General features: G+C 55.3%; 1 protein-coding gene across 1 annotated transcript; it reads left to right on the top strand.

Annotated features, from left to right (window-relative positions):
- The first annotated feature begins 11593 nt into the window (after positions 1–11593).
- Positions 11594–17901, top strand: GRHPR (glyoxylate and hydroxypyruvate reductase). Its single transcript, XM_086628972.1, has 9 exons — positions 11594–11658; positions 11759–11889; positions 12026–12098; positions 12567–12683; positions 13305–13393; positions 14090–14194; positions 15344–15479; positions 16196–16326; positions 17780–17901. The coding sequence occupies exons 1-9, from the start codon at positions 11594–11596 to the stop codon at positions 17899–17901; spliced, it is 969 nt and encodes a 322-aa protein (XP_086485098.1).
- The last annotated feature ends 7044 nt before the right edge of the window (positions 17902–24945 follow it).

Below are 24945 nucleotides of genomic sequence, written 5' to 3'. Positions count from 1 at the left end.
ATACTGGCAGATTTAGCACCCGGTGGTCTCGTGGGGAATTGCCCCCATCCGGGCATTTCCAACAATAGATTGCATCTAAAACAGTTCTGAGTTCGGTCCTGACCACTAATGCTCTGCACAATCACATGAAAAAAGTCCCTTTTAATTCTTAAAAGGAAAACAGTTTAATCATTGTAAGAAACTATACCTTCAGGGTATCGTTTCAAAAATACAGGCAGAGATTAGAAGGGATTTGCGAGATTGTGTTTATTCCCAATTTAGGTGCTTTCCATAAATTAATTATAAAAGCAAGCCCAAACCAGTCAGAAGTACACTGGGAAATTCTCAGAGTGTTAGTCATTTTCATGCACTAATATTCATGCCATCTGCCTGCCTTTCGTCTCTTTTCTCTCATTGCTCCCTTGTTAGCTGTAGCTGTCTCCTGCCTTCAGTCCCACCCCGACCCTGCTCCGGCAGTCACCCTGCGCACGCTGTTAGATTCTTATCGAAAGAGCGTTAAAAGGAGGAAGGCTTGTTTTGGTAACTGGCACTGATGCACCTCATCTCGGTGCACACACGAGCCACTCGTTGTGTCCCTGTTGGGAGGATACTCTCCCGAGAGAGAATCTTCTCTTCATAAGCCTTTGCGGGCTCCCTGCCAGGGCAGTCCGCAGAGGACCACAGACTGGAGGCTCCAGCGGGATGGAGAGCACGGGGCAGGGCTGCACGTGCCCTTGGCCCTCCCCACACACGGTGTGAGGTCTGGGCAGACCTGGCGCCACGGGCGCAGGGTGGCACTGCCGCTGACAGAGGGTGAGGCAAAGCAGGTGGCACATCTCCACGCATGACATCCACGTAACGCAGCCAGCGACCGATTGCCGGGTCAGCCTGCAGTGGCGATGGTGAGATGGAGGTGCCCAGCGTGCCCCAGACAAGCTTCCTCTGGCAGACGTTACATCTCTGGAGAATGACATCAGCGACGCAAACCCAGCGACGCTGCCCAGGGTGGAAGCTTACATGGTAACACTGGGGGATGACAGGTCACCCAGTGACGGGACAACACCTACCAAAAAATGGTCCCAGTGCCATCAGTGCCACTGCATCCTGCTCTGGAGGTGTCTGGGGATTAAGGAACCTTCCCTTGTCTTGGGAGCCATAGTCTCAGCTTAACCAACCCCTCCCTGTCCCGCAGCTTTTGGCCAGGGAAGGGGGATGGGGTGAGCAGAGGACAGCTGCACGGAGGGGTGAGCCGCGTCCGATGCTCCCCCCGCATCCTGGGCACGTGTGGGGTGGGCAGGGAGAGCCGTGCTGGGCAGAGCCAGTGCTGCCAGCTAGGACACTCCTTCCTCTGGCCAGGCTGGTGGGGGTTCACCACCCCTTGCCCTCAGCTCTGGGCCAGCAGCCCAGGAAGGTGGTGCTTCCCACGTGTGCGTGGGGACAGCGGCTCATGCAGCCAGATGACCAGAACTGGAGCTCACTCCTCTTCACGCTCTGGCCACCACTCTGGCCCTACTGGGGCCACTGGTCAGTCACCACCTGTGGAGGAATCCTCCCTGGTCCCTCCGAAAACGGCTGCCTGCTGTGAAAATCCAGAATCCTCATCTCTGCCACCTCTCCTGCTGTTTGGCCAGCACAGCAGGGAAGCAGCCAGCAGTGGTTTGACTTTGTCAATTGAGACACCTGGAAACGGAAAGGAAGGGCAGGAGTTGGCTTGGAGAAGCACCCCAGAGCTGCCCTGGCTCCAGGGCCTGCATGGCTGCTTCTCTAGCCCCTGGTCAGCAGAGAGCCAGCACAGTGGCCCGGGTCTGGCTACGCCATGGCACAAAAGTGACTGACACCAAGTTTGATCCGTCAGCTCTGCATTCTCTCCAGGTAGAGCTTTGAGCCTTTTTTTAAAGATGGCAGTTGTCTCTTTTAAGAAAGGAAAATTAAAATATTGCTCCTTAGAACAGCATCATCCAAAGGTTTTGGTTGATCTTAAATACCAAATCCTAGCTATGCCTTAAGAAGGATTAAAGAAACTGGTGTGGTTGAAATCCCTAATGGAGACGATACGTTTCTCCTCCCTACAGGAAACCTCTGAAAATGCTTTAAAAATAATCTTGTGGTAATAGTCTAACAGCCTAAGTACACATTCGCCCTCCAGTAAGCACAGACTTTCATCGAGCTAATAGGCTTCTGAACATCACAGAGCCTGAAACAGCAGTGTCCTGCGCTGTGTCTCAGGTGCAAAACCCCCGGCCCTGCCAACCGCACAAAGGAGTGGAGTCGCCTCTGCTGAGAGCAGCGCAAGGTGAGCGGGGCACGGGCACGCGGCAAGCGGGGACGTGGGCTGCAGGCGTGCGGCGAGGCGAGCAGGAACTTCAATGGTAGGAAGCTCCGACCAGGACAGGATGGGAACGTCCGAGCTCCCACTGGCCTTGGGTCCCGGCAGGGCAGCCCATGTGCTCCTGTGTGCAGCTCCAGGCCCCTCTGTCCAAGAGGGGGGTCTTGGCAACCCCAGGACAGTGAGGAGAGTGGGGAAGTCGGTGCATTTGGTGGAGTGACCCCAAAGGGCTCCGACTCTGCATGGGACAGGGCGGTCCCTGCACGTGCGCAGGTCCTCAGAGGCTGTGCAGAGCAAAGCCTGGAATCACGGGCTAGGGGGAAGGAGGGATGAGCACCGATGCCTCAGGAGGGCCCGTGGACCACAGCAGGAGGCTCCTCCATGGACCAAACTCTTGGCACCACCAGAGATAGGTGATGACAGAAGAACAATGATGGAGCAAAAAGCTCCTCCCAGTGCACCCTGTGGGTCTTTGCCTCTGTGTCACCTCTTGAGTGGCCTTAGAAGGGCCATAACACCTTCAGGCAGCTTTGCCAAGCCCTCACCCTAAGCGGAAGTCTGGTGTTTGTGGGATAAAGGGGCCAGAGGTACTTGCTCAGCAAATTAACCCATAGCTTTGTCAGTATCTGACCATTTCCACAGTCCCACTGCCACATCCAGCCAGGGGACTCTGGTGACCCCAGTCCTGCTCAGAGCTCCCAACACAGGTATGTGTCTGAGATCCCGGGGCTGTGTGTCTGCCCCCAGAGGAGATGCAGCTGCAGCAGCAGCAGCATGACCGGCAGGGGTGGCAGGCGGCCACCAGCCCTGTCGATGGAAGGCTGTGCGGCATGTGGCAGGCCCATCCCACAGCAGGAGCAGGGCTCCAGCCTCACAGCCACCTTGTTCGGCACGGAGGGTGCCTCTGCCAGCACGGGCAGTGACGGCAGGCGCAGTGATGAGGCTGCAATGAGGTCCTGGTCTGCTGGGGAACGCCCCATGGTGCTGCCAGGACGGCTGGCTCTGGCTCAGGGCAGCCCCTTCCAGCAGCAGATCACTGGTGTGTCAGGAATAGACCCAGGCAGGGGCTTCAGACTACCGCCTGGGCAGGTTCACCTCCGGCTCTCTTGCAAGGAACCGGCTCTCTTCCTTCCGGTTCTCAGCAGGAACCCAGCCTGAGAGCAGCCAGCACTGCTGTGGTGGGACAGGACCACGTTTACCCAGGGGACGCCAAAGAGGAGCTGAGCAGTGCACAAGTGAGCAGAGCACATCCAGCCCCTTCCGCTATGGCGCAGAGCTGGGACTGCAGAGGGGCTCCGGGCAGGAGAGCCGGCCTGGCCCTGCTCCCGCGGGTGAAAGGCACGCAGAGCTGCTGGCACGGACACACAAGTCCTGTCACTCAGGCACACGGGTCCCCTACTCCTCCACGGAGCCAGCACTGCTGCTGGCACCCAGCTGTGACCCAGGAGACATGCAGCACATCCCAAAATGGGAACGCAGCCATGCCCAATGGCAGAGTTACTAATTAACCAGCTGGATCTCAACAAATAGGCTTTGCTCTGAGAAGTGACTGATGAATTTTGTGGGCGTAAGTGCGATTGGATTTGGTCCCATCACCAGCCCTCTGGCAGATGCTCCTCTAGCCCAGACTGACGTAAACCCCTGGGAAATCATTCTCAGCCCCAGCACTCCCTGGAGAATCATGGCTCCTCCTCAAAACCCAGGATGCACAGCCCCAATGGGATGGGATGGATGGACAGACGGACACTTGGTTGTCTGGCTGGCTTTTTGCAAGGAGCTGCTACACCTCCACACTCCTGTATCCCCTGGAGAGCTGCACGCTTTGCCAGGGATGACGCGTATTTTGAGGGACATGACCTTCATATAGTGAAAGGCAGTGGTTGCTTTTGTCCTGCCTGACATGCACTCCTAAAACCCCATCAGACTCCTGCTGTGCCCAAGAGGGTGACATTTCCAGCTCCTCCAGCAGGTCACACAGCCCAGAGCCAGTGGCAGGGGCGGCTGCTCCACTCGTAGCAGCTCCGTGGCCCCGCTGGTGATGCCCTGTGGCTCACGGAGGTGGAGGCAAAGCTCGGACACATCTCCCACAGCTGCCTCCTCACTCAGGCACCCAGCCAGCTTTGTGTCGAACCCACTGGCAGGAAAAAATGAAGGCAGAGTGTTGGGAATCGAACAGCCTCGCACAGGGGAACTGGGAAACCAGTGTTCGGGGAGGCTATTCCCATAGCAAGGCTTTTCCCGACGTGACAGCACTGATGTGCTGGCTGCTAAAGCAAATCCCTGCAAATCTGCACAGGAGGAAGGAAAAGCTGGCCCGGCACCAGGGGGCACCCAGCGTGCCCCTCCTCTGGCAGCAGCCCAGCGAGCAGAGGAAGACGTGGCATCTGGTTCTCCCTCTCATTTCAGCTTCCAGAAATGTTTTGCAGAGCTCTGCAGAGTTTCCCAGGGGTGAAAAGGTCTGCAGCTCTGTCTGAAACAATTCAGATGGTACAAACAGAATTTATAGCTCGGTTTTCACCAGGGTGGGCAGGTAACAGGAAAGATGCCAGGTTAGGGACGAGAGACCGATTGACTACTTCAACAACCTGAAATTGGAGTGAAGCGAAGTGTGCTAGAGGAAGGAAAGGCTCAAGGGGTGCCCAGGCCAGGCAGACTGACGGGCACCGCGCAGCATTTCAGCAAGAGCCAGCAAAGGTGGGCTGGTGGAAGGGGCGATGGTGGAGGACAGCATCAGGTGCAAAGCTGTGAGGAACAAGTGGAGGCAGTGGGATGCCCGTGCTGGACTCCCTGCAGCCACTTGTGTTGGCAGCCCGCCGTGGCCAAGAAGGCAATGGCTCAAACACAGCAGGAAAATGACTCAGAAGGAAAAGGTGGGATGGGAATACTGTGACAACTAAAGATGCCATGGCTAGGCCTGTTGTATTCACCTTCACGGCACGCTCAAAGGAGCGGAGAGCTGGCCAAGGGGTGCTGCGACAGGCAGCACAGGCTGGCATTTCACCAAAAGAAGGAAATTAGAGCAAATACAGAAAATACCAAATGTGAATTACACGTTTATGTGCGTGTATGTGTTTCTTAATAAAGATACACGAGTGTGATATCTATGGAACACCAAAATGGGAAAATGGGAATTGCTATCCATTTTGTCCCACAGGACAAGAAGATGAGAATGTTAGGTTGAATGGCAGCCAGGGTAAAACTGAGGAGAGGAAATAGCTCCTTCTCTGCGTACAGATGTGGCATAACCTCAAACCAGGCAGCGAAGCCATCACAAACAGACTGAACACTCCTGTGCATACAGAGACCGTTCAGGCTTAGAAATAGTCACTGCCCATGTTTTGCAAAGGGCACAATTTCTGTATGCAGGTGAAGTGCTAATTAATAGGGGTTATTTCTTGGGGTGGCTTAATGACATTCCTGCTCTGAGAGACCTGAAGCAGTCAGGACAGGACAGCCTTGGGAGCAGGTGGTGGGATCAGAGCACTCATGGCAGAGAGAGGTGGTGCAGCCACCAACCTGCTGCTCCCTGCCCTCCAGGGACGGGCAGGTCTGCCCACTCAGCGAAGGCTTCAGATTGCTGCTGTCCCTGCTCTTCAGAAGTGGCAGGGCAGCTGGACACCCCTCTGGATGTGCAGTACGGTCTCCTGCCTGATTTCTTATAGGTTTTCCCACCTGCCAGCAGCTGCCCCCATGAAACCCCTGTCCCCTTCCCCCAGACTCTGCTTCACAGTCCTGCCTCAGTCCCTCCAGTTCTCCCACAGTGCTGCAAGTTTTCTCCGCAGTCCCCAAGTGCTGGCACAGCAGGAGCCGGCTGGTGGTCCCAGAGGCTGTGCTGCTGCGACGGGCAAGCTGGCAGCACCGCGCTGGCAGCACGGGCAGCAGCTGCAGACAGACATGCCCCTACCCCTTACGGGGGCTCTGGCCCTGGTCTCCCTCCTCCACTCAGCTTAAGCAAATTTGCTGCCAGGCTGGAATGAAAGTGGATGGGGGTTTCACGTACATCTGGGAAGAGCCAACAGAGATGGGCAGACACGTCCCTGTAGGGAGGGAGGGGATGTGTGTCAGCAGACACTCCTAGCATGCCTGTGCTGGACAGAGAGCGACTCAGACTGCACTCCCCCTGCTCACAGAAATGGCATCAGGCGCCTTCTTCTATCCCCTTCAAATTACTTGCTCAAATAACATGAGGTCTTGGAAACATTGGGCCACTTTGATTTGCACCCTGCGTCTGGAGACGTGAGCCACATTTCTACAGCCTTCCAAATAAAGAGGTGGATGCGCAGATGACCAGACCTTGCCAGCATCCCATGGAGGGGAGGGCTGCATCAAACACTCAGGTCTTGTGAGACACCAGGTCAGTGCCTTCACCCAGTCCATCCTCATCCCCAGGTAACACTTCAATGAGACTCCATCTCCTTCAACACGATCACGGTCATCCACGAGCGAGAAACTCACTGGGAATCAAGCTCCATTTGTCCTGTGCTCACAGAACTCTTGCCTTTTTAAAGTCAGGCACACAATCCCGTGACACCAAGACCCATGGCTTCGAGCGGCATTTGACATGGGGTGATGCTGGGGGAGGAAGCCGTGGGTGTCAGGAGCAATCTCGAGCACAGTCCCATTTGTGCCCAGCCTGACAACACAGTTTTCATCAGTGCAGGAGCAGAGGAAAGAGAAGTCTCAAGGGGTCCTATTCCTGTGTACAAGCACCTGGTTGGGGAACAAAGATGCGGAACCCAGGCTCTTCTCAGCAGTGCCCAGCAGTAGGGCGATGGGCACACACTGAAACACAGGAAATTCCGCTGACACAGAAGAAAAACGCTTTTTCACTCTGAAGGTGGCTCAACACTGGGAGCAGTTGCCTGAAGAGGTTGTGGAGCCTCCATCCACGGAGACACCCCAATCCCAGAGAGCCACGGCCCTGGGCAACCAGCTCTATGTGACCCTGCATGGGGCAGGGCTTGGACAAGGTGACCTCTGGAGGTGCCTTCAGCCTCAGGGTCCTTTGCCTCTGCAGGTACTGAGGAGCTATCACCTTTCCAAGAGGCGGTGAGTTTGTCGGCCCAGTGGCCTGTGGCCTGTGGAGCAAACAGGCATGTAGAGTTAGGCTGCCACTGGCTCATACGATGCAAAAGGATTTTGTCACCAAACTGTGTGACTGAGATCATGCAAAGGAGCAGAGCTGAGTCTGCAAGCAAAATATCTTCAGGTCTGGCATGAGAGGCTGGCTTCATCCTTCTGGACCTGCATGTACATGATCCCTCGTCTGTGCCCAAATCATGTTGTCACAAACTTTTGCCACTGAGCAGTGATTTTCTGAGACATCTTAGACAGTGCATGGGGTGTGTTTACTGGGCAGCTCCTTTGGACCACTGTGGCTGGAGCCGGTGGCCTGCAAGGGTAGTGGCAAGCCAAGGCACTCCAGGAAAGGGTTTTTGCATATTTCATAGAATCATAGAATGGTTAGGGTTGGAAGGGACCTCAAAGATCATCCAGTTCCAACCCTCCTGCCATGGGGAGGGAAACCCTCCACTATACCAGGCTGCCCAAAGCCTCATCCAACCTGGCCTTGAACACCTCCAGGGATGTGGCACCCACAACATCTCTGGGCAACCTGTTCTGGTGCCTCATCATCCTCATCATAGAATCATAGAATTATAGCATCGTTTGGGTTGGAAGAGACTTTTAAAGGTCACCTAGTCCAACCTCCTTGCAATGAGCAGGGACATCTTCAACTAGATCAGGTTGCTCAGAGAATTTGAAGCCACACAGCTAAGGAGACAGTTTATAGATGCTCTCTGCATTTAAGTGTATCAATAAAACCACACTTTTGCCAGCATTGTGTGTTCTGTTTTGTAACTAAATCCTCTGGGGATGGGGGATGGGGGTCCTCTGTTTTGCTCATACCCATGCCACCAGGAGAACTGGCCAGGTGTTCAGACATTGCCACCACATGCGGTGCGCTGGCTCCGGCAACACGAGGCACCGGCAGCTGCGTCGTTTGCCTGGGCGAGGAGGGGAGGGCAGCAGGAAGGGGAAAAGGAAAACCTTGCAGCCATTGTGCCGCAAGATTAACATGGAGATGTCATGCTGGAGAGCATATACTCCTGACACAAATCCTTAGATGATCGGGGGAGAGATAAGATGTCAGCTCTAATGATAACCCAGCTCAGTAAAATAAAATAAACTTTCAAGCAATTATTAAAAAATAAAAAGGATTCTGCTGGCATAATCTGACAATGTACTGACACACATGCATCACGATAAAGGAAAATCCCACCAGTAGAGTACAGTCTCATTAGATAAGCTGATACCTCATATAGCACAGACGATTCGTGCCAGAGAGAAGTACTGCAAGTCCCCAGCCTCCGAGTCTTTTGTAGAACTCCCATTAAGATCCGACTGGTTGTGCACTCCTGCTCTTTCCAGCCCTCTTGCTAAAGCTTCCCTCGGATAAATAAGGCTCTTCTCTCCCAGGGCAATGATGAGGCTTCATAGATCAACCTTTTGTTTTTCCAGCAGTGCCATCACAGTGAGCCAGGGTGACCCAGCCAGGCTCTGACCACCATCACACCACAGCTGACGGACAGGAGTCACAGGGACCAAGCCTCTGGATGCAGATCATCCTCTTTCTAAACTCAAAACCTGTGAGGGAGTGTGCTGGAAGCTGTCCCTATCTCCCCCATGGCACAAGCCTGTGGAGCACCTGCTGTGGAGCAGCAGAAGGAAAACTGGCTAGATATTCTGGGACATTAACTCCACTTTTGCTCTGCCCATGGATGTGTTTTCTTTACTGGTGTGACTCTGTGCTCATTCCCAGAGATAACACACCTGTTTTGCCCCACCTTCCAATACAACCTCATGTCTTCTTCTGTTGTTTCCACACCCACCCTCACTCTTATACCTAGCTGCCTTCATTTTGTGATCATAAAGCAGATTCCGATCAGGTCTCCAGCAAATTTAAATCTGGCTATTAACAAGCAAAGTCTTTTTAACACTGGGTGTGGCTTTACTCTGCCTATATCTGGGCTTCGGAAACCTCCCAAAGTCATCACTGGAGGCTCTGAGGGGGAAACTCTCATCCTAAAACATTACCCAATACCTGTAGTATCACTTGCCAGCTATTCCTCTCTATCATTGAAACGTAGGCAACCAGCTCAGCCCAGACCCTCACTGAGGGGGCAAAGTGTCAGCACAGGGCTGCTCTGTAGCATCTCTTCAAGGAGCTGAACAAAGAGACCTTCAGGAGATGAATGCTGTTTCTGGAGCTGCAAGTTGGGCGGCTTGTTCCTCTTGGCTGCCATGTTCTCACTCTTGCTTTGGAGTAGTTACACACTGCTTAGAGATACAGGTTGAGTCTTAGCAGGGTGTATTATCATGGCTTTTCCCTGCCTCCTTGGCCAGCAGAAAGAGAAGTGCTTAAATGATACCTCTGGAAGGGAGAGAGATCAGAGCTCAGAAAACAGTTCTGGTCAGGGACCAGGTTGGGTGACCACAACAAAACAATCTGGCAGGACCTGTCACCCTGTATGCCAGTGCAGAAACCCACCGTCTCCCAGCACAAGTGGTACAGGTCATAACCAACTCAACTTCAACGACACTGGCACAAAGCCATGTCTAGTATCTGGTTGATGTAGTTTCAGTCTCATCTTGCTTACTTAGATTACCAGGCCCTTGGCTGATTGGTGATGATATTATACAGCATTAGACATTATAGCTTTACAGTGGTACTTCTTGTACAAACGTATGAAATTATCACTGTGATGTGATGATGGACAGATGGAGGAGACACCAGGGCTCACAGATAACACGCTGATGTTGCAAGGAATTTGAAAAGAAGTCAAAAGGAAACCAAATAAATGTGTGTAAATACATGTACATATATACATGCATGTGTGTCTACTCAAATCTTGTCCACACCAGGGTGCCCCTTGGAACCAAGGGCTATTTGGCCCTCCACATCGGCATGCACACCTACACACACACACACAGACACACGTGTGAATAACTGACAGGGGGATGCACCCAAATGGTTTGGTTTTGTCTGTCCTTCCGTTTGCCTGATCTGCTCTTCTGAGCCACCAGTGCATTGACATCTGTAAGAATCCAGCCAGATTCTATTAAAACATCATCTTAGGTTTAAAAAAATCTTTTAAAAGCCCTGCCAGACTCTTGTAAATCTCAGTCCCCTGCCAGCTCTCAGGAAGGGAGCAGGCAGGCAGATCACCAGCAGGTGTGCTCTGAATGCAGACATCTGCAAGCTGTAACACAGCGGGTAAGTCTCCTCTGCCATCCACCGGCACTCCATTTCCTGGGATTTGCAGTGTCCAAATCCATTCCAGTGGAGTTACTAATCTCCCAAAGGCCTACAGAAAGGTCCGATCTCCTGTTCCATGATGCCATCCACACTTCCCCTCTCCCATCCTTAAACATTCCCCATCAGCACCCCAGCCAGACTGCTGCTCCAGCCCTACGGGATGCCCACCTCCAGGCTAGGCACTCCAGGTACCCACAGACCCTCACTTCCTCAGGGTGCTGATCCAGTGGCTCAAAAGGCCGGGAGCCTTTCTCTCCTACTGCCAGCGACAGGGCTTAGGGGCATCTGTCCTGTGCAAGCCAGGGGGTGGGACGCTGCATGCGGAGGGGCTTCTTTGAGGCAGCCCCTGCAGGACTCGGCACGGGGCAGAAATGTTGCTAACTCCTCCTGGCTCTGGGGTCCTGCCACCCACGCCAGCACCAGCAGCAGCATAACGAGTGCTGCCAGGAGGAGCCGCGCTGCGGGAAGGCTTCCTCCGAGGCAGAGGTGGTGGCACGGTACAGAGCACCTGCTCCCACCCGGGCCTCCAAACCAGCTGGCTGCCAGTGCAAAACGGGCTGCGTTTCTCCGCGGGCACGGCGGAGGGCTCTTCAAGGGGAAACCCACACCCGAAACTCCATGATCATTTACCATCCGTTCTCACGACACCCTGCTGGTCCCCCCGCAGCCCGGACGCACGCCTTAGCCCCGAGAAAGCCGAGGCGACGCGAGCAGGACGGAGCAGCTGCAGGGAGGCTGCGAGCCCTCCGCGGCGGGTCGGCAGCCGGGGTTCGCGTCGCGCTCCACGGACGCCCTGCGCAGCCACTCCCGCCGCGCCGCTCCGCTCCCGCCGCGTGTCCCCGCCGGCCCCGCCTGCCGCTCGCCGTGCGCGGGCGCTGCCCGGGGGCGGGGCGGGGGCGGGGGCGGACCGGCGCGGCGCGGCGCGGCCGCCCGGGGTCGCTGCGGCGGCGAGCGGGGACGGCCGCAGGGCTATGGCGGTGTTCGTGACACGGCGGATCCCGGTCGAGGGGCTGCGGGTCCTGTCGCAGGCCGGCGGGTGAGCGCGGCACCGGCCGGGTCGGGTCGGGTCGGTCGGGTCGGGTCCGGCCCCGGCCCCGGCCCCGGCGGCGCGGTGACGGGCCATGCTCCTGCCGCAGGTGCCGCGTCCAGCAGTGGGACTCGGAGGAGCCGGTGCCGCGGGCCGAGCTGCTGGCGGGCGTGGCGGGGAAGCGCGGGCTGCTCTGCCTCCTCTCCGACCGCATCGACCGCGAGGTGCTGGAGGCCGCCGGTGGGTGCGGGCTGCGGCCGCCCTCCTCTCCTCTCCCTTCCCGTCCCGTTCCCCCCACCCTCCGTTCCTGGCCCGGCGCGGCCCGGCCCCGCCACCGGGCGACGCTGGGCAGCCGCGAGCTGGTGGTGTCTTGCAGGGCCCGGCTTGAAAGTCATCAGCACCATGTCGGTGGGGTTTGACCACCTCGCCCTGGACGAAATCAAGAAGCGGTAACCCTCGCCCCGCTCTGCCCCGCACCCTGCCCCTGCCCCTGCGAGGGATGGGGCCCAGCCGGGGGGTGGCAGGGGAGGAGGGCAAAGCTCGGAGCTCGTCCCGCTCCTGGCACAGCAGGTCGCTTTGGCACGGGCCTGGCGGGTGGACTTTGATGGAACATGGGGCTGAACAGGGTTTGGGGCTGAACGGGGTTTGTGATCGGCACCTCCCTCTCGCTGGGCTGTGGCTAGGGTCACCCCCAGCCCAGCTGTGGTGGGACAGGCCAAGGTAAGGGTAGGATAACCCCACCCCACTGCGGTTGAGAGAGTCTTTGGAGGAGGAGCTGAGGAGCCCAAAGGCTCTTGCGCGTGGTATCTAGGTGCAGATACCTAGAAGAGGTGTAGCATTAGCAACTTGCCCAGAAGTTCTGAGGCAGCACCCCAAGGCTGGCAGCATTGCCCTAGAGACCTTTGCTTGCCTTGCAGAGGAATCCGTGTGGGGTACACCCCCGACGTCCTCACCGACGCCACCGCAGAACTCTCAGTAGCTTTGCTTCTGGCTGCATGCCGCCGGCTCCCGGAGGCAGTGGAGCAGGTGAAGACGTGAGTATCAGCAGCTGCCAGCTGGAGCAAGGTCTGGCTTCTGAGCCCAGCAGCCCATTGAGTCGAGAGCTGCAGGAGAAAGCGTGCCACACTGGACAGATGAAAGGGGGCTGAAGCCAGCGTTTCCCCCAGCTTGCATTGAACATCTTGCAGGCCAAGGTGGAGTCTGCTGTGGTTCCTTGACGCTTTGGAGATGTGCTGCTCAGGGGCTGTGAGAAGGGCAGAACTTCCCTCTGTGTGCTAGGCAGAGGACCTGCAGGAGAGGGCACCCAAGGCCCCCACAGACCCCTCAAGGAGGGCGCACGCGTGGAAGGTCTAACCAGAGCTGACTGACTGGCAGGCATTCTAGGGCTGTGGTTGGCAGTGCCTACATTAAATCAGTTCCAAGGCTGCAGCTGCGCACCTGAGGTCCAAGCAGATTCCTGCGGGAGACCACTGCGGTCACTTGAAGCAGGAACCTGAGAGAGGCTGGCCACAAGATCATCTGAGTGTGCCAGAGGGGCTGGCCACCTGAAGTGTTGTACTCTCTGGCACACTTGCCCAAGTGCTGTCTGTACTGGGCTGTGAGCAGGCTCTGCCCTGCTGCTGTCTGACATCTTTCTATCTGGCTCTCTCTGCTAGTGGTGGCTGGACAACGTGGAAGCCCTTGTGGATGTGTGGCTATGGTCTGTCTGATAGTACGGTGGGCATCATAGGTCTGGGGAGAATAGGTAAGTGCAGGTCACGCACCAGATTTGTGTGTCTCCAGAGATGGCAGGGTGGTTTTGGAGGTTCAGCCAAGGTGGTGTCCCCATTGCTCACCTCTTAAAATCTATGAGAGTAACAAGGAGAGCTGGGTAGAGCCTCTCTGAACAGCGATCTTGACTCATCAGGCCTAAACCTTAAAGCATTCAAATGCATCTGCTACATCTGAATGCTGCAGCAAACTGGATGTCATCCTCTCTATTTTCAGTTAAACAAATGCCCTGACAAAGTCCAAGACGACGTACTTGTTATCTGTTCAGTTGTGGACTTTGTTGGCAGATGGATGTTTGTTTCCTCACTTTTCAGTTTACCCCCTAGAGTAGCTTGAGGTTTAACGTCCCACGGCTCCCTTTCCGCAGCTTCACTGTGGCGGGAGTTCGTCCCTGCTCGTGGGAGCAGCAGCAGAAGAAGGCATCCAGCCCCTGCCCCATGCCCACCATGCTCCGGGCTTCGAAGCAGCCTGGCAGGAGTGATCGCACCCCAGCGACCCTCTCTCAAGCAGTGAGCTCTGCTGGCTGTCAGCCGCATCGTGTGCCAGCTTGCTGAAGGACGGACCACCTGGAGCGGCCTGACAGACCCCTGGGGCCCAGTGTTGGTCTCTGTGCAGTACTCCTTGTGCCAGTGCTGGCACATGGCTGGACAGTCTTCCCTCTCACTCCTAGGACAGGCAGTTGCCCGCCGCCTGAAGCCGTTTGGGGTCAAGAAGTTTTTGTACACCGGCAGTCGCCCGAAGCCGGAGAGCGCTGCAGAGTTTGAAGCCGAGTTTGGTAAGAAACGTCCAGGAGCAGGGGCAGTGGCGGGTGGTCCACTGCTGGGCAGCACGGAGCGCAATGGCGGGGATGGTGTCACCCCGTGGGGTGGGTCGGCCAGCCGGAGGGACGGTGGGAGCTGGAGGGTCTGGGTGGCTCCTCGGTGTAGCTGGCATGAACCGCTCCGGGGTCACCAAAGAAGGGAATGGCACATGCCAGACTCTTCCCATGTGATGTTGGTGGACGACTGGGAGGCAAACCTGCCTGTGGTGAGTGGAGCGATTCCAGTCAGAAGGCTGGACACACTGGAGCTCTACCTGACCATCCGCCGTAGTCGTGGGCTGTGTCTGTTTCTGCTGCTTTTGCCTTTCATCATCCCCCTGTGTCCCTCTGATTTCTGGTTTAATTCCCACAAGGAGATGGAACATAATGAACCGGGAGGGGAAGGTGGTGGCTGCCCCTGGAAGGACGGGAACGGTCTGTGGACCATCCCTCATGGGATGGGTACTGCAGCATGCTGCAGGGAGGAGAGAGTAGGCTGAGGCTGACGGCTGATCTTCACTGGGAGTAGATGTTGTTTGCTGGAAACAAACATCAGCTTTAACCTCCTGCTTTAAAATCAATGTCACAGTGCAGCCAAGCCCAGGCATGTCTCTCAGCTGCTGAACGGGACTTTTCTGTGGGTCTGTTGGAGTCCCCAGACTTGCATCAAGGGCTAATTTTTAAATCCAAAGCCAGCACATTTCCAGTTAGTACTTTTTTGTATAAAGCCATTAGCAAACCTTTTCCTGCTTCTTGTCCTTTACTGTCCTCACATCCAGGAGTGAAAGTGGCACAAGTCGTTATCTGGAGGTACCACAGAGAGAGATGTAACGGCAGTATAAACTGCTGCTGTCTAAATGTGAAATACGTACCAGAGCTGCCTTTGGGACAGATGGCTGAAGCATCACTAGATTCCACTTTGGCTTGATTTTAATTTAAAAGTGAAACAAAACACTGCAGTAGTGTGTGTAGGAAGGTGCATTGTTTCTGTCTGGTGTTTGCTAGTCCTGGTGTCTCCCCCTCTGTGGAGAAGGGTCAGCCGGGTCTCTCCGGAGCAGCACTCTCTTGCTGGTGACTCGTAGGGATCAGAGGGTTGCTGAGCTGTGACTGTGTTCCTCCTTGCAGTCCCACTCACGAGGCTGGCCGAGGAGTCGGACTTCGTTGTGGTGACGTGTGCTTTGACTCCGGCCACCCAGGGAATGTGCAACAAGGACTTCTTCAGCAGAATGAAGAAGACCTCCGTGTTCGTCAACACGAGCAGGTAACGGCGGCCCAGCCTCCTGCACAGCTGTGGTGGCAGCGGGGTCGGGCAGGTGAGATGTCCGGCATCCAGGCAGCACATGCAGCCTCCGCGGCTGCAGCCGCCAGGACTGTGTGCCCCGCGTGCGGCTGCTCCCTCCACCCGAGGTCTGTCGGGACCAAACCAACGGCAGGATAAACTTATCGGGGGCTACAGCCTCTGTCTCCTGCCCAGGGCCTGTCCTGCTGTGGTCAGGTGGATGGACGAGTGACCGTTGGGTGGAGGGAGGGTGAGGCTGAGAGATTGCCCGGGAGAAGGCTGCGGCTGCCAGACGCCGTGCTCTTGGGACGGAGGCAGCTGTGACAGGCCTCCATGGGTGGGTCTGGCAGGAGCCTCTCATTCCCACTGCCTTCTCACCATGGTGAGGCAGAACTGGTGCTGCCCCCCATGCGGTGGCCACCCGGCCACCCAGGACACATTAGGCTGCCTGTGCCTCTCTCCATGGCTGCCTGTGCTCAGGCGCCCAGCGCTTCTCCCTGGAGCAGGAGCAGGAGCAGCTGGTTGTGCTGGGAGGCTCAGGCATATCCAGAGGGGTTCTGACCCCCACTCAGGCAGCCCCGGGGACGCAGGTGCCACCACCCAGACTGTCCCCCATGGCCCGTACCTCGGCTGTGTGCCCCTGGGAGCCCGTAGAACCCCTTGGCAGCAGCGTGGACCTCTCCCTCTGTGTTCTCCAGGGGGGCCGTGGTGAACCAGGAGGACCTGTATGATGCGCTGGCCCACGGCCAGATCGCAGCAGCAGGCCTGGACGTCACGACGCCGGAGCCGCTGCCCACTGACCACCCCCTGCTCTCCCTCAAGAATTGCGGTGAGTGGTGGTCTGGGCAGCCAGCCCTGCTCCGCGCTGGCAGCCCACACCTGGGCACCTGGTGTGCCCGTGGCTGGGGACCCACCAGCTGCCGTGGTGGGGTGCCCAGTCCCAATCAGCCAGCCGGTGCCAACAGGCACTGACACCTTATCAATGAGGTGTAAAGCAAGCATGGGAGGTATTTTAATTCAGCTGAGATTGGCTCATTTTTGAACACCTTCCTGATGGATCTTCATTTGATGGACCGAGGCATGGAGTGAAATTCATGGACGAGTCTGATACCAGCGGGTGACTGAATGAGAAACCAAATCCCTGCTCATGCCCTGCCACACTCCGGTGTTCTGGTAGTTCCTGGGCATATATTCTGCTGAAAACCTTCCCATGTTCTAAGCAGCTGGTGCTGAGTCTGCCCAGAGGAATCAGCCTCTGGAGCGCTACAGCCACTGCAGGACTCACCAGGGAGCCCGTGCAGCATGAGCCGAGGCTGCCCGGCGCAGTTTTGGCACATGTGCTCGGAATCACAGCTCATTTAAGTGCTGACCTTGTCCTGACATCCACCTTCTCCAGCGGATGTCAGCAAATAAGGCAGCCCTGAGCTGCAGAGGCCAGGAAGTGCCTACACTGTGGGACGAGCTGGTGTTTCTTTGTGGATGGTCTAGTGCATCCCCTGGGCAGCCCGAGGCAACTTTCATTGGGAAACTGGAGCCCGGCAAGCTCAGACAGCCTCTGTTCTGGGTAGTAACAGGCTTCAGGCAGTTAGGACAGTGCTGGTCCCAGGACCAGCACATGTCTTCTCCGGAGGTTATGTCGAGCGACGTTGTGGTTTAACCCAGCCGGCAAGTAAACACCTTGCAGCCGCTCGCTCACCCTCCCCCACCCCCAAGGGATGGGAAAGAGAATCAAAGGGGAAAAGGGAAGGGGAAAGCTCATGGACTGAGATAAGAACAATTTAATAATAACATAAAATTAAAGGTATTAGTGATATAATAATAATAATCTGTGGAGATAGATAGGTAGATTAGATAGATAGATAGATAATATATACAACCGAGTGATGCACAGAATAATTGCTCACCACCTGGTGATGCCTGTCCTGTCCTGGCAGGCGATCCCAAACTAAGTCTCGACATCACAGTCCCAAAAAGTGAGAGGCCCAAAAAGAGAGCATGTGAGAGGGAGAACGCTGAGAGTCTGAGAGGGTCCTCAGAAGAGAATTCCAAACTTCCCAGTCAGCTCTCATCAATACACTGGGCATGACATTGCATGATATGGAATGCTCCATTGCCCAGTTTGGCCCTCAATCCTAAATCCAGTGTCCAATGTGAGCTCCTGGTAGGGTGGCAGCTGGTGCAGGACCCAGGTTGACCTCCCCCCATGGGAAGACCCCCGAGAGAGGCTGTACAAGGTCAGCAAAGGTAAGAAACAAGCAAGTAACCTTCCCTGTCCTCTGCAGTGATTCTGCCACACATCGGGAGTGCCACGTACGCCACGAGGAGCACCATGGCGGTGCTGGCAGCCAACAACCTGCTGGCCGGGCTGCAGGGGCAGCCCATGCCCCACGAGCTCCTGCTGTGACGGCCCCCACCCCCTGCTCCTGCAGCGTGGCAGCACTTGGCACCACGCTCCCCGGAGAAGCCATGCAGACCAGTCCTGTGCCTTCCCACCTCTGCAGCGGCGTGCCCGCGGTGCTGGGTGTGAGGGAGCTGCACAGCACCCATTAAAGAGAAGCAGTGAATGTGTCGTGCTCATTTCGTTTGAGAACAGGGAGCCCTTGGGCATGTGGCGGAGCACACAGCGTGGCGGGGAGGTGGGGGCTGTGGACTCCACAGTTATCACTACTGCGCTCGACTGGCGACGGATGGTCTTGGGCCCCGATTCAGGAAATGTTTGCACTTTGAGGACTGCGGTGTGTTTTGCTAGCGAGCATCTATTGCACTGTAAGGGACTGCTGCTGCAGCAGCTGTCCTTGAAGCCTGGCTCCGGGGGTCACAGCAAGAGGCCGGGCAGTGCCGTACTTGAGCTCCCAGTTTGTAGCCAGGAACGGAAGAGAGGTAATTTCTCAATTGGCACAGGCCCACTGCTGCCAAGGGAGCTGCTGCCAGCCCACTGCCAAGGGCTCATTGAATGTGTGCCAAGGTGCGATGTTTCTGTTCTTCAGGTGTCTAAAGAGAAGCAAAAAAGGCTTGCATGGCTCCCCTGGCATCTCCAGCTCTGCCTTTTGCATCTGTAACTAATTCTGGGCATGGCTCTGAAGTGGATTGCAAACTGGAATTCATGCTGGGAGGTTCTGCAACCCCCCAAGTCCCACTGGCTCCAGTCTGGACTCCACTCCCCAGTTAATTTTTTTCCCAGATGCGCAATGATGTGTTAGTACAAAGAAAGACCTGAGCAGGTGCCAAGCCGCCAGCTGCCAGGAGAGGCCTGGCTGAGCACATTCAGGGACTTTGCGGGTTCCACCTCTCCTGCAGCGACTGTCCCACTTCTGTAAATGGGGTTTGGAACCCTTCTCTCCCATCTAGTCCTCCCCAGAAAGCTTTTGCTCCAGCTGGTGAAACAATCAGTGAGGCGTGCTCTTCGGATCACTCCTGTGTGCTGCTTGCTGTGCCCCGTTTGAGGGCAGCGTGCCCTGATGACATCTTAAGCAAAAGAGGAAGGTGGCTGCGACATTGCGTTGCAGTGGCAGGAGGAATTCAAAGCTTGTCAGAAATCCTGCTTTGAACACCTGTGTGTTGGGTGTGATTCCCAAGCACCTTCCTGCTGCAAGGGTGGAAAGGGTCGAGAGGGACGTTTTCGGGTTTGGAGGGGCCGTGCCCATGAGCCATCTACAGCAGTGTCTGCAGCAGCAGCACTGCAGCACCCAGCTGTGCTCCAGGACAGGAGCGCATGCTCCTTGTTCCTCAGTGGTGGGCTTTGCTGTGGGCTTGCAAAGTTTTCTTCCCAAGAACAAAGAGTGAGTGAGCCCCTTTCCCAGCGTTACCTTGCTTCCTCTGGGAGCTTGACTGAAAGGGGTAGCTTTCCTTGGAACGCCTTGCAGCTGCATCGGTCTTTCCTAGTCTGCTGCAAGCAAGCCCAGGTCACAGGGGTGCTCCTCCTCAGATGGGAACAGAGCCCTTTGGGGACCCTGGGGAGTCTTTTTTGTTTGGGAGCCATGGTTCCAGCTTGACAGTCTGTATCAGCGAATTTCGCATCCTCCTGTGCAGCCAGCACTCGGGGAACAGTTCTGAAAAGATCACTACACAGCAGGGGAAAACACTCAGCTGGGATTTTCAGAATAAAAGACAAGGATTTGATGTATAGGATTGTTGTATTTTGAAATCCACAGCAAAGTGTGTCAAACAGGCACAGTCACGTTACTTTGCTGGAGTTCCACGAGAAACTTGTTGTGCACCGACAGCACTGCCACAACTGGACACATCTGTGAATTCGTGTTCCCCACGTATGAACACATGTCTGATGAGGACGCCAGTTCAATTTAACTTCTCGTGTCCTACCTCTGCGGGGTGGTGGGGAAGCCTTGGCAAATGCAGCCTGCCGGGGCTGGTGGGGGGCAAGATGGGGGTCCGGCCGGCCCATCCCTGCTTGGTGGGGGTGAGGCTGCTTGCGGACACTTGCTGGCCTTGCCAAGGTCCCGTTCCCTCATGCCCTCCTGGCACCTATGGCCATGAGGCGGACGGGACAGCCCTGCCAGCTGCTGCGCGTCCTGTTTACAGACCTGCCAGTTGTGGCTGCGCGTCACCACCAGCCCCATGCATGCCCCCACTGCATGGTGTGGAGATCCCTCTCACCAGGTTTAAACCAGCCTCCTCCCAGCACCGTGTGGTCCCAGTCCTCGTGCTGGGGAGAGTGGTGAAAAGCAGACCTGGACTCGGGTTCTTTGTGAGCTGTGGCTCTCTGTCAGCCATCCTCCTCTCCCAGCCCCATCGCTCCTCCCCCGGTTTTGGCATTCAGAGCAGCATTTGAAACAAGGGACAGCCTTGTTTCCAAGGCTGTGGAAGGTGTGGAGGAAGTGAGTGAACATTTCGGTTCACTTTGCCCCAGGGGAATCCGTCTATCTGTCCCACAGACACGCAACACAAAGCATGCACGGTGCATCCAGCCAGGGCAGGGGCTGAAGCTGCCCAGCAGCGACAAGCTCTGCCAGCAGCAGCACCTGCAGCAGCCACCGGCTGCTCTCGGCTCATCTCCATCCCGATTCCTCTGAAGGCGGGAGTGGAGCAGCTCTGTTGGCCTCACAGGCCCAGGAACCCAGCATGCGCTCCACAGCATATCACATAAACGTGGCCCAGGAGCTCGTGGCTTTGGAGGAGCCACCATCAATCAGGATCAAGCATGATTAGAGATCGTGCCTTGCAGCTTGAAGCAAGGTTGAAAAGCTGTCCTCGTCCTGGGGTGAAGCACTGGGATTTCCACTCGGTGCATGGGGTGGGATGTGTGTGCACCCCGCGCTTCTAGCCATGCCAGCTCCAGCACGATCTCCTGACCAGTGCCCTACCTCATCCCCCAGCCCTGACCCAGCACCTGCCCGAGCCTGGTACCATCTGAATGTGTTCTTTTAGACAATCCACACAAGGAGGATTTGATGCTTAATACCAAATTTACTTCTCGGTAGGTGTTTGATGTTACCTTGGATTTTGATTTAGCAGAGTGATACAGCGATACCATTACAGTACTGCAGTTGTGATACATACACTGCAGTTGCAGTTGAAACGTGATGCCCATCACTGGTCTTCAGATGCCCTGCTGTCACCATCTTGGGCGTCCCCAGCCGCCAGGAGGAAGCATGTGAGCTGGAGACTGCTCCAGCCTGTTGCTCTCTTCAATGCTCTTTTTGCTGTTGCTCAGCGCTCACTCTCTGTGTTGGACTGAACTGGATGAACCTCCCCGTGGTGGCCAGGCTTGTGCAGGGGGATACTGGAGCTCCTTTGGTGATGTCCAGGGTGAATGGTAGCACAAGTGGCTGATCCACCCAGCTGGGAGGCGTGTTTGTGCAGGAGAGCCCCTGTTCCTCCATGGTCACTCACGCCCTCTCCTCTGCGCCTCTGCCTTTGCAGGGCTTTGCCAACAGCACTCAGCCCTGGCAGCAGTGGTGGCTGGGCCTGTGCCAGGTCAGGCACAGGCTGACGCCCACTCCAGCGCCAATGCGATGCTGCAGCTGGGCAAATGCCCCTGGGCTAAATGCACGACAGGCTGGTGTCCATCTCCGGGCCGAGTCAGGTTTACCCAGTCCCAGCGAATGTCACCCTTTGGCAGCAAGATGGGGTGAAGCACCACTGGCCAGCAGCTCAGCTGCTGCACCCCGACCCCACCTGCCCTCCAGCCATCACCGGGACTCTGTCCTGGGGCACGTCCCAGGAGTGGATGCCCTGACAAGGCAGCGTCAGCCTCACCAGCCCAGGCACCTCTCCGCATCCAGCACAGGGGGACACAGCAGGGACGAGGTCTGAGCACCAGAGGCAGCTCTCTCCTCCCCGCCGGCCAGCTGCCTGCTTCTTACAGCCGCTAAAGAACGTGCCAGATGCTGCGGGTGGCCTGGGACCTTCAGCCGGTACAAACGTTGCACCCACAGTGCCCCATGCCTCCCTACTGTGGCTCTGCCCAGACGTGCCACGTGCCCAGCCAGTGCTCCCGTGCCCTGGGAGGACGGAGCCTTCCCCTCCCACACTTCAGGTCTTGGTGAGAGTCGTTCGTGCCCACAGAAATTGTGCTGAAAAAAAGAGAAGTAAGACAAAGCCTCGCTGCTGGATGGATGCAAACCCACCGCTTTTCTGAAATGACAGCGCAGGGGGAGAGGGAGAGAGAGCTGCAACAGGCAAGAGAAGAGTGTCTCATTCGCAGCTCTGGAGCTTGCTGGCAGCGCTCCCAGCAGCACTGCCAACATCCCCTCTCTGCCAAGCTCCGGGTAGGGGTTCTTGGTGCCCACAGGCCAGGAGGAGAAAGAGTCTCGTGCTTCCTCCCGCAGGGAGGCTGCAGCCCAGCCAGACGCTTCCTGGAGGGCAACCCGTGCGCAGAGCGGCTTCGCCACTCTCCTCCCAGCGGGTTGCGCGCGGGGCGAGTGGCCAGAGGCAGCCAAGCCTGGAGGCAGTGAATGCTGTGCTGCAGCTGGATGGACGGAGAAAAGCCTCTGGAGGAAAGCCCAGGACAGTAACTGGCTGTAACGTGCCTGAACTGCTCAATTCACTGTTCATTATTGTACAGCACAGGAAGGTTTCTGGCAAGGGTAAAAGAAAATGCATGAGTCTGCACCTCTGAGGGCAGCAGCACATTGTTTTCTCCAACTCTCATTCTGTATAGAAGCTGAGCAGGGTGCTGCATAATAATCCAAAACATTTCTTAAGAGATGAGAGGGGAGAGCAGCAGCTGGCAGTGTCCTAATCCCAGTGCAGGGGGGAGCTGAAACACACAGAGAAAAGCCTGTGCTTGGGAATTAAAGTTCATCTAGTACACTCTGTACTTCTCTTTCTGTCCCATGGCAAGTGTTCTTCATGCTGAATTCTCTGCTTGAGTTTCTCTTGATGTTAAATGAACCATACTTTGATAGCAATAATAGCTATTGGAAGCTGTTCATTAATTAGTTATTGATGCTGGCTAGTTAAAGGAAGACCTTTGCTTCATGCCTCAGAGAGTATCTGACGTATTTATCAATAAGTTTTGATTCACAAGGCTTGCTGAATACTGTATGCCTGCCTGTCAGAAGCAGAAAGCGTTTGGGAAGTTTATAATGAGACCTCTGCTGACCAAGGAAAGGTTTGTAGCTGTGGTTGTAAATAGGAAGGGAGTGGGCTCCTGTGCAACTCAACTGGCTGGAAAGTTTCCTATTGATAGGACAGAAATTAGAAGGATTTACTTTGGTGTGAAAACCTTGGCTGTATTACCTGGGCACAAGTCCATCAGGTTAGTTTGCTGGTCTGTATGATTTTGGAAATCTGTTAGTTTTGACACAAAAGATTCTGGTATTGGTGAAGTTACTGTAATGCTGAAGGATGTTGACTAAATATTTGAGAGGTTATTGTGACCCCTAATGATGTGAGAAATAGTTAAGTGTAAAGGAGCACTTGTATTATATTCCCCAAGTATATTAATGGACATGAGCTTGTAAATAAGGCTGCCGGAGTGACTGAAGCACATTTCAGGTGTTGCATCTTGTAATTTCTTCAAGAGTAACTTCTGCAGCTGTCAATCATTTTGCTCTGCTAGCCACAGAAACCATCAGTATGTCCTTACTGAAAAGATTTTGTGTTCTAAAAATACTTTAAAACCGTAAAGGATAAAATGTTAACCTTATCGCTCTGCTCCTGCTTAAAGGAACCTGTAGTTTTTCAGGCAAGTCTGAGTGTGGCTGGTAAGGCTGAACCCACTGAGAGAAGCCTTGACGGGTCTCCGTCCGAAGGCAAACACCTCTTAACAGGATTTCTTGCTCAGCACGTGCTGCACATATTCCATACCAACAATCACTAGCCAAAACTTTGTGCCACCAACAGCTAAATAGTGAGCCAGCGTGGTGAGCTGCAGCAGCTTCCAGGGCAGAATAGCTGTGCTGAGCCTCCAGATCATTGCATCAACGTCTTCCCACAAGGAATTCAGAGAGCAACTATGACAATGGATTACAGATTTCACAGATGTCGCATAGATATCAACATAATTCCACTAACAACCATAATAATAAGCTCTTATGAAGAATATATTCTACCAGGAACAAAATTGTTACTGAGTAAAGTACAGGTTTTTACAGTCAGTGTTCCCTAAGAACAAGTATTTCTTTGCATGTGGGGATAAAGAGTAATGATCACTTTGCAGGTGCCTTTCCAGTGGCCTGTTGTGGTGAATAGCTGGCTGACGGTGCTGGTGCAAACAAGGAGACTCACACTTGGGCTGCTGTGGGGAGCAGCATTTCACATGAGCAGAGGGATTTCTCCATTCACCACGTGCTCGTAGCCGGAGGAAGAGCTCAGAGCACAGCAGGGAAGAGGTGCAGAAAGCTGTCCCTCTGGACAGGCAGCTGTGGAGGCGAGTGCCACGCTTGCTCTTTCAGCCGCTGGCAAGAGTCAGTCCCATCACGTAACACATGGCAGTAAATGTGTAAAACTGCCGCAGAAGAGACAGCATTCGCTGCAGCAATTCAGCACTCCAAGTAGCTACTGATGTTTAAACAACCATTGCCAGGGACAGACCCCTCCCTTGGACAAAGGTGCTCATGGTGTGGTTTGATAGTGTTTTACAGGGTTGAATTAAGAGCAAGAGATGCTCCTTGACTGACCTAGTGAGACTGGGGTACCCTGCAGGGTCACTGACCTGCACCGGCTGTCTGCAGAGACAACCGGCAAGGACAGAGCATGCGCCAGCATCTGCGCAAGTTTTGCAACAGGAAACTTTGCCACAGTCTTCCCGAGACTATTTTCTCTGGCAGGAACAGCAAGCCTTGAAAAGTAATTCCCTCGCGTAAGCGAACACACAGCCTCAGCTAAGCACACGCTCCCACAAAAGTTACACAGGTGGATGCATGGCTTCTACCAATGGACATCTGACATCAGTTCAGTCATTCCTTTTTATAGGAAGCTCCAGAATGAACTTATTTTCATGTTATTAAGAAAAATTAAGAGAGTGCAATACAGCATTTAAATT

The sequence above is a fragment of the Tauraco erythrolophus genome, chromosome Z, assembly GCF_009769465.1.
Source record: "Tauraco erythrolophus isolate bTauEry1 chromosome Z, bTauEry1.pri, whole genome shotgun sequence".
Lineage (NCBI taxonomy): Eukaryota > Metazoa > Chordata > Aves > Musophagiformes > Musophagidae > Tauraco > Tauraco erythrolophus.
The sequence above is the reverse complement of the archived record's forward strand: the minus strand, read 5'-3'. Positions and strand labels throughout refer to the sequence as shown.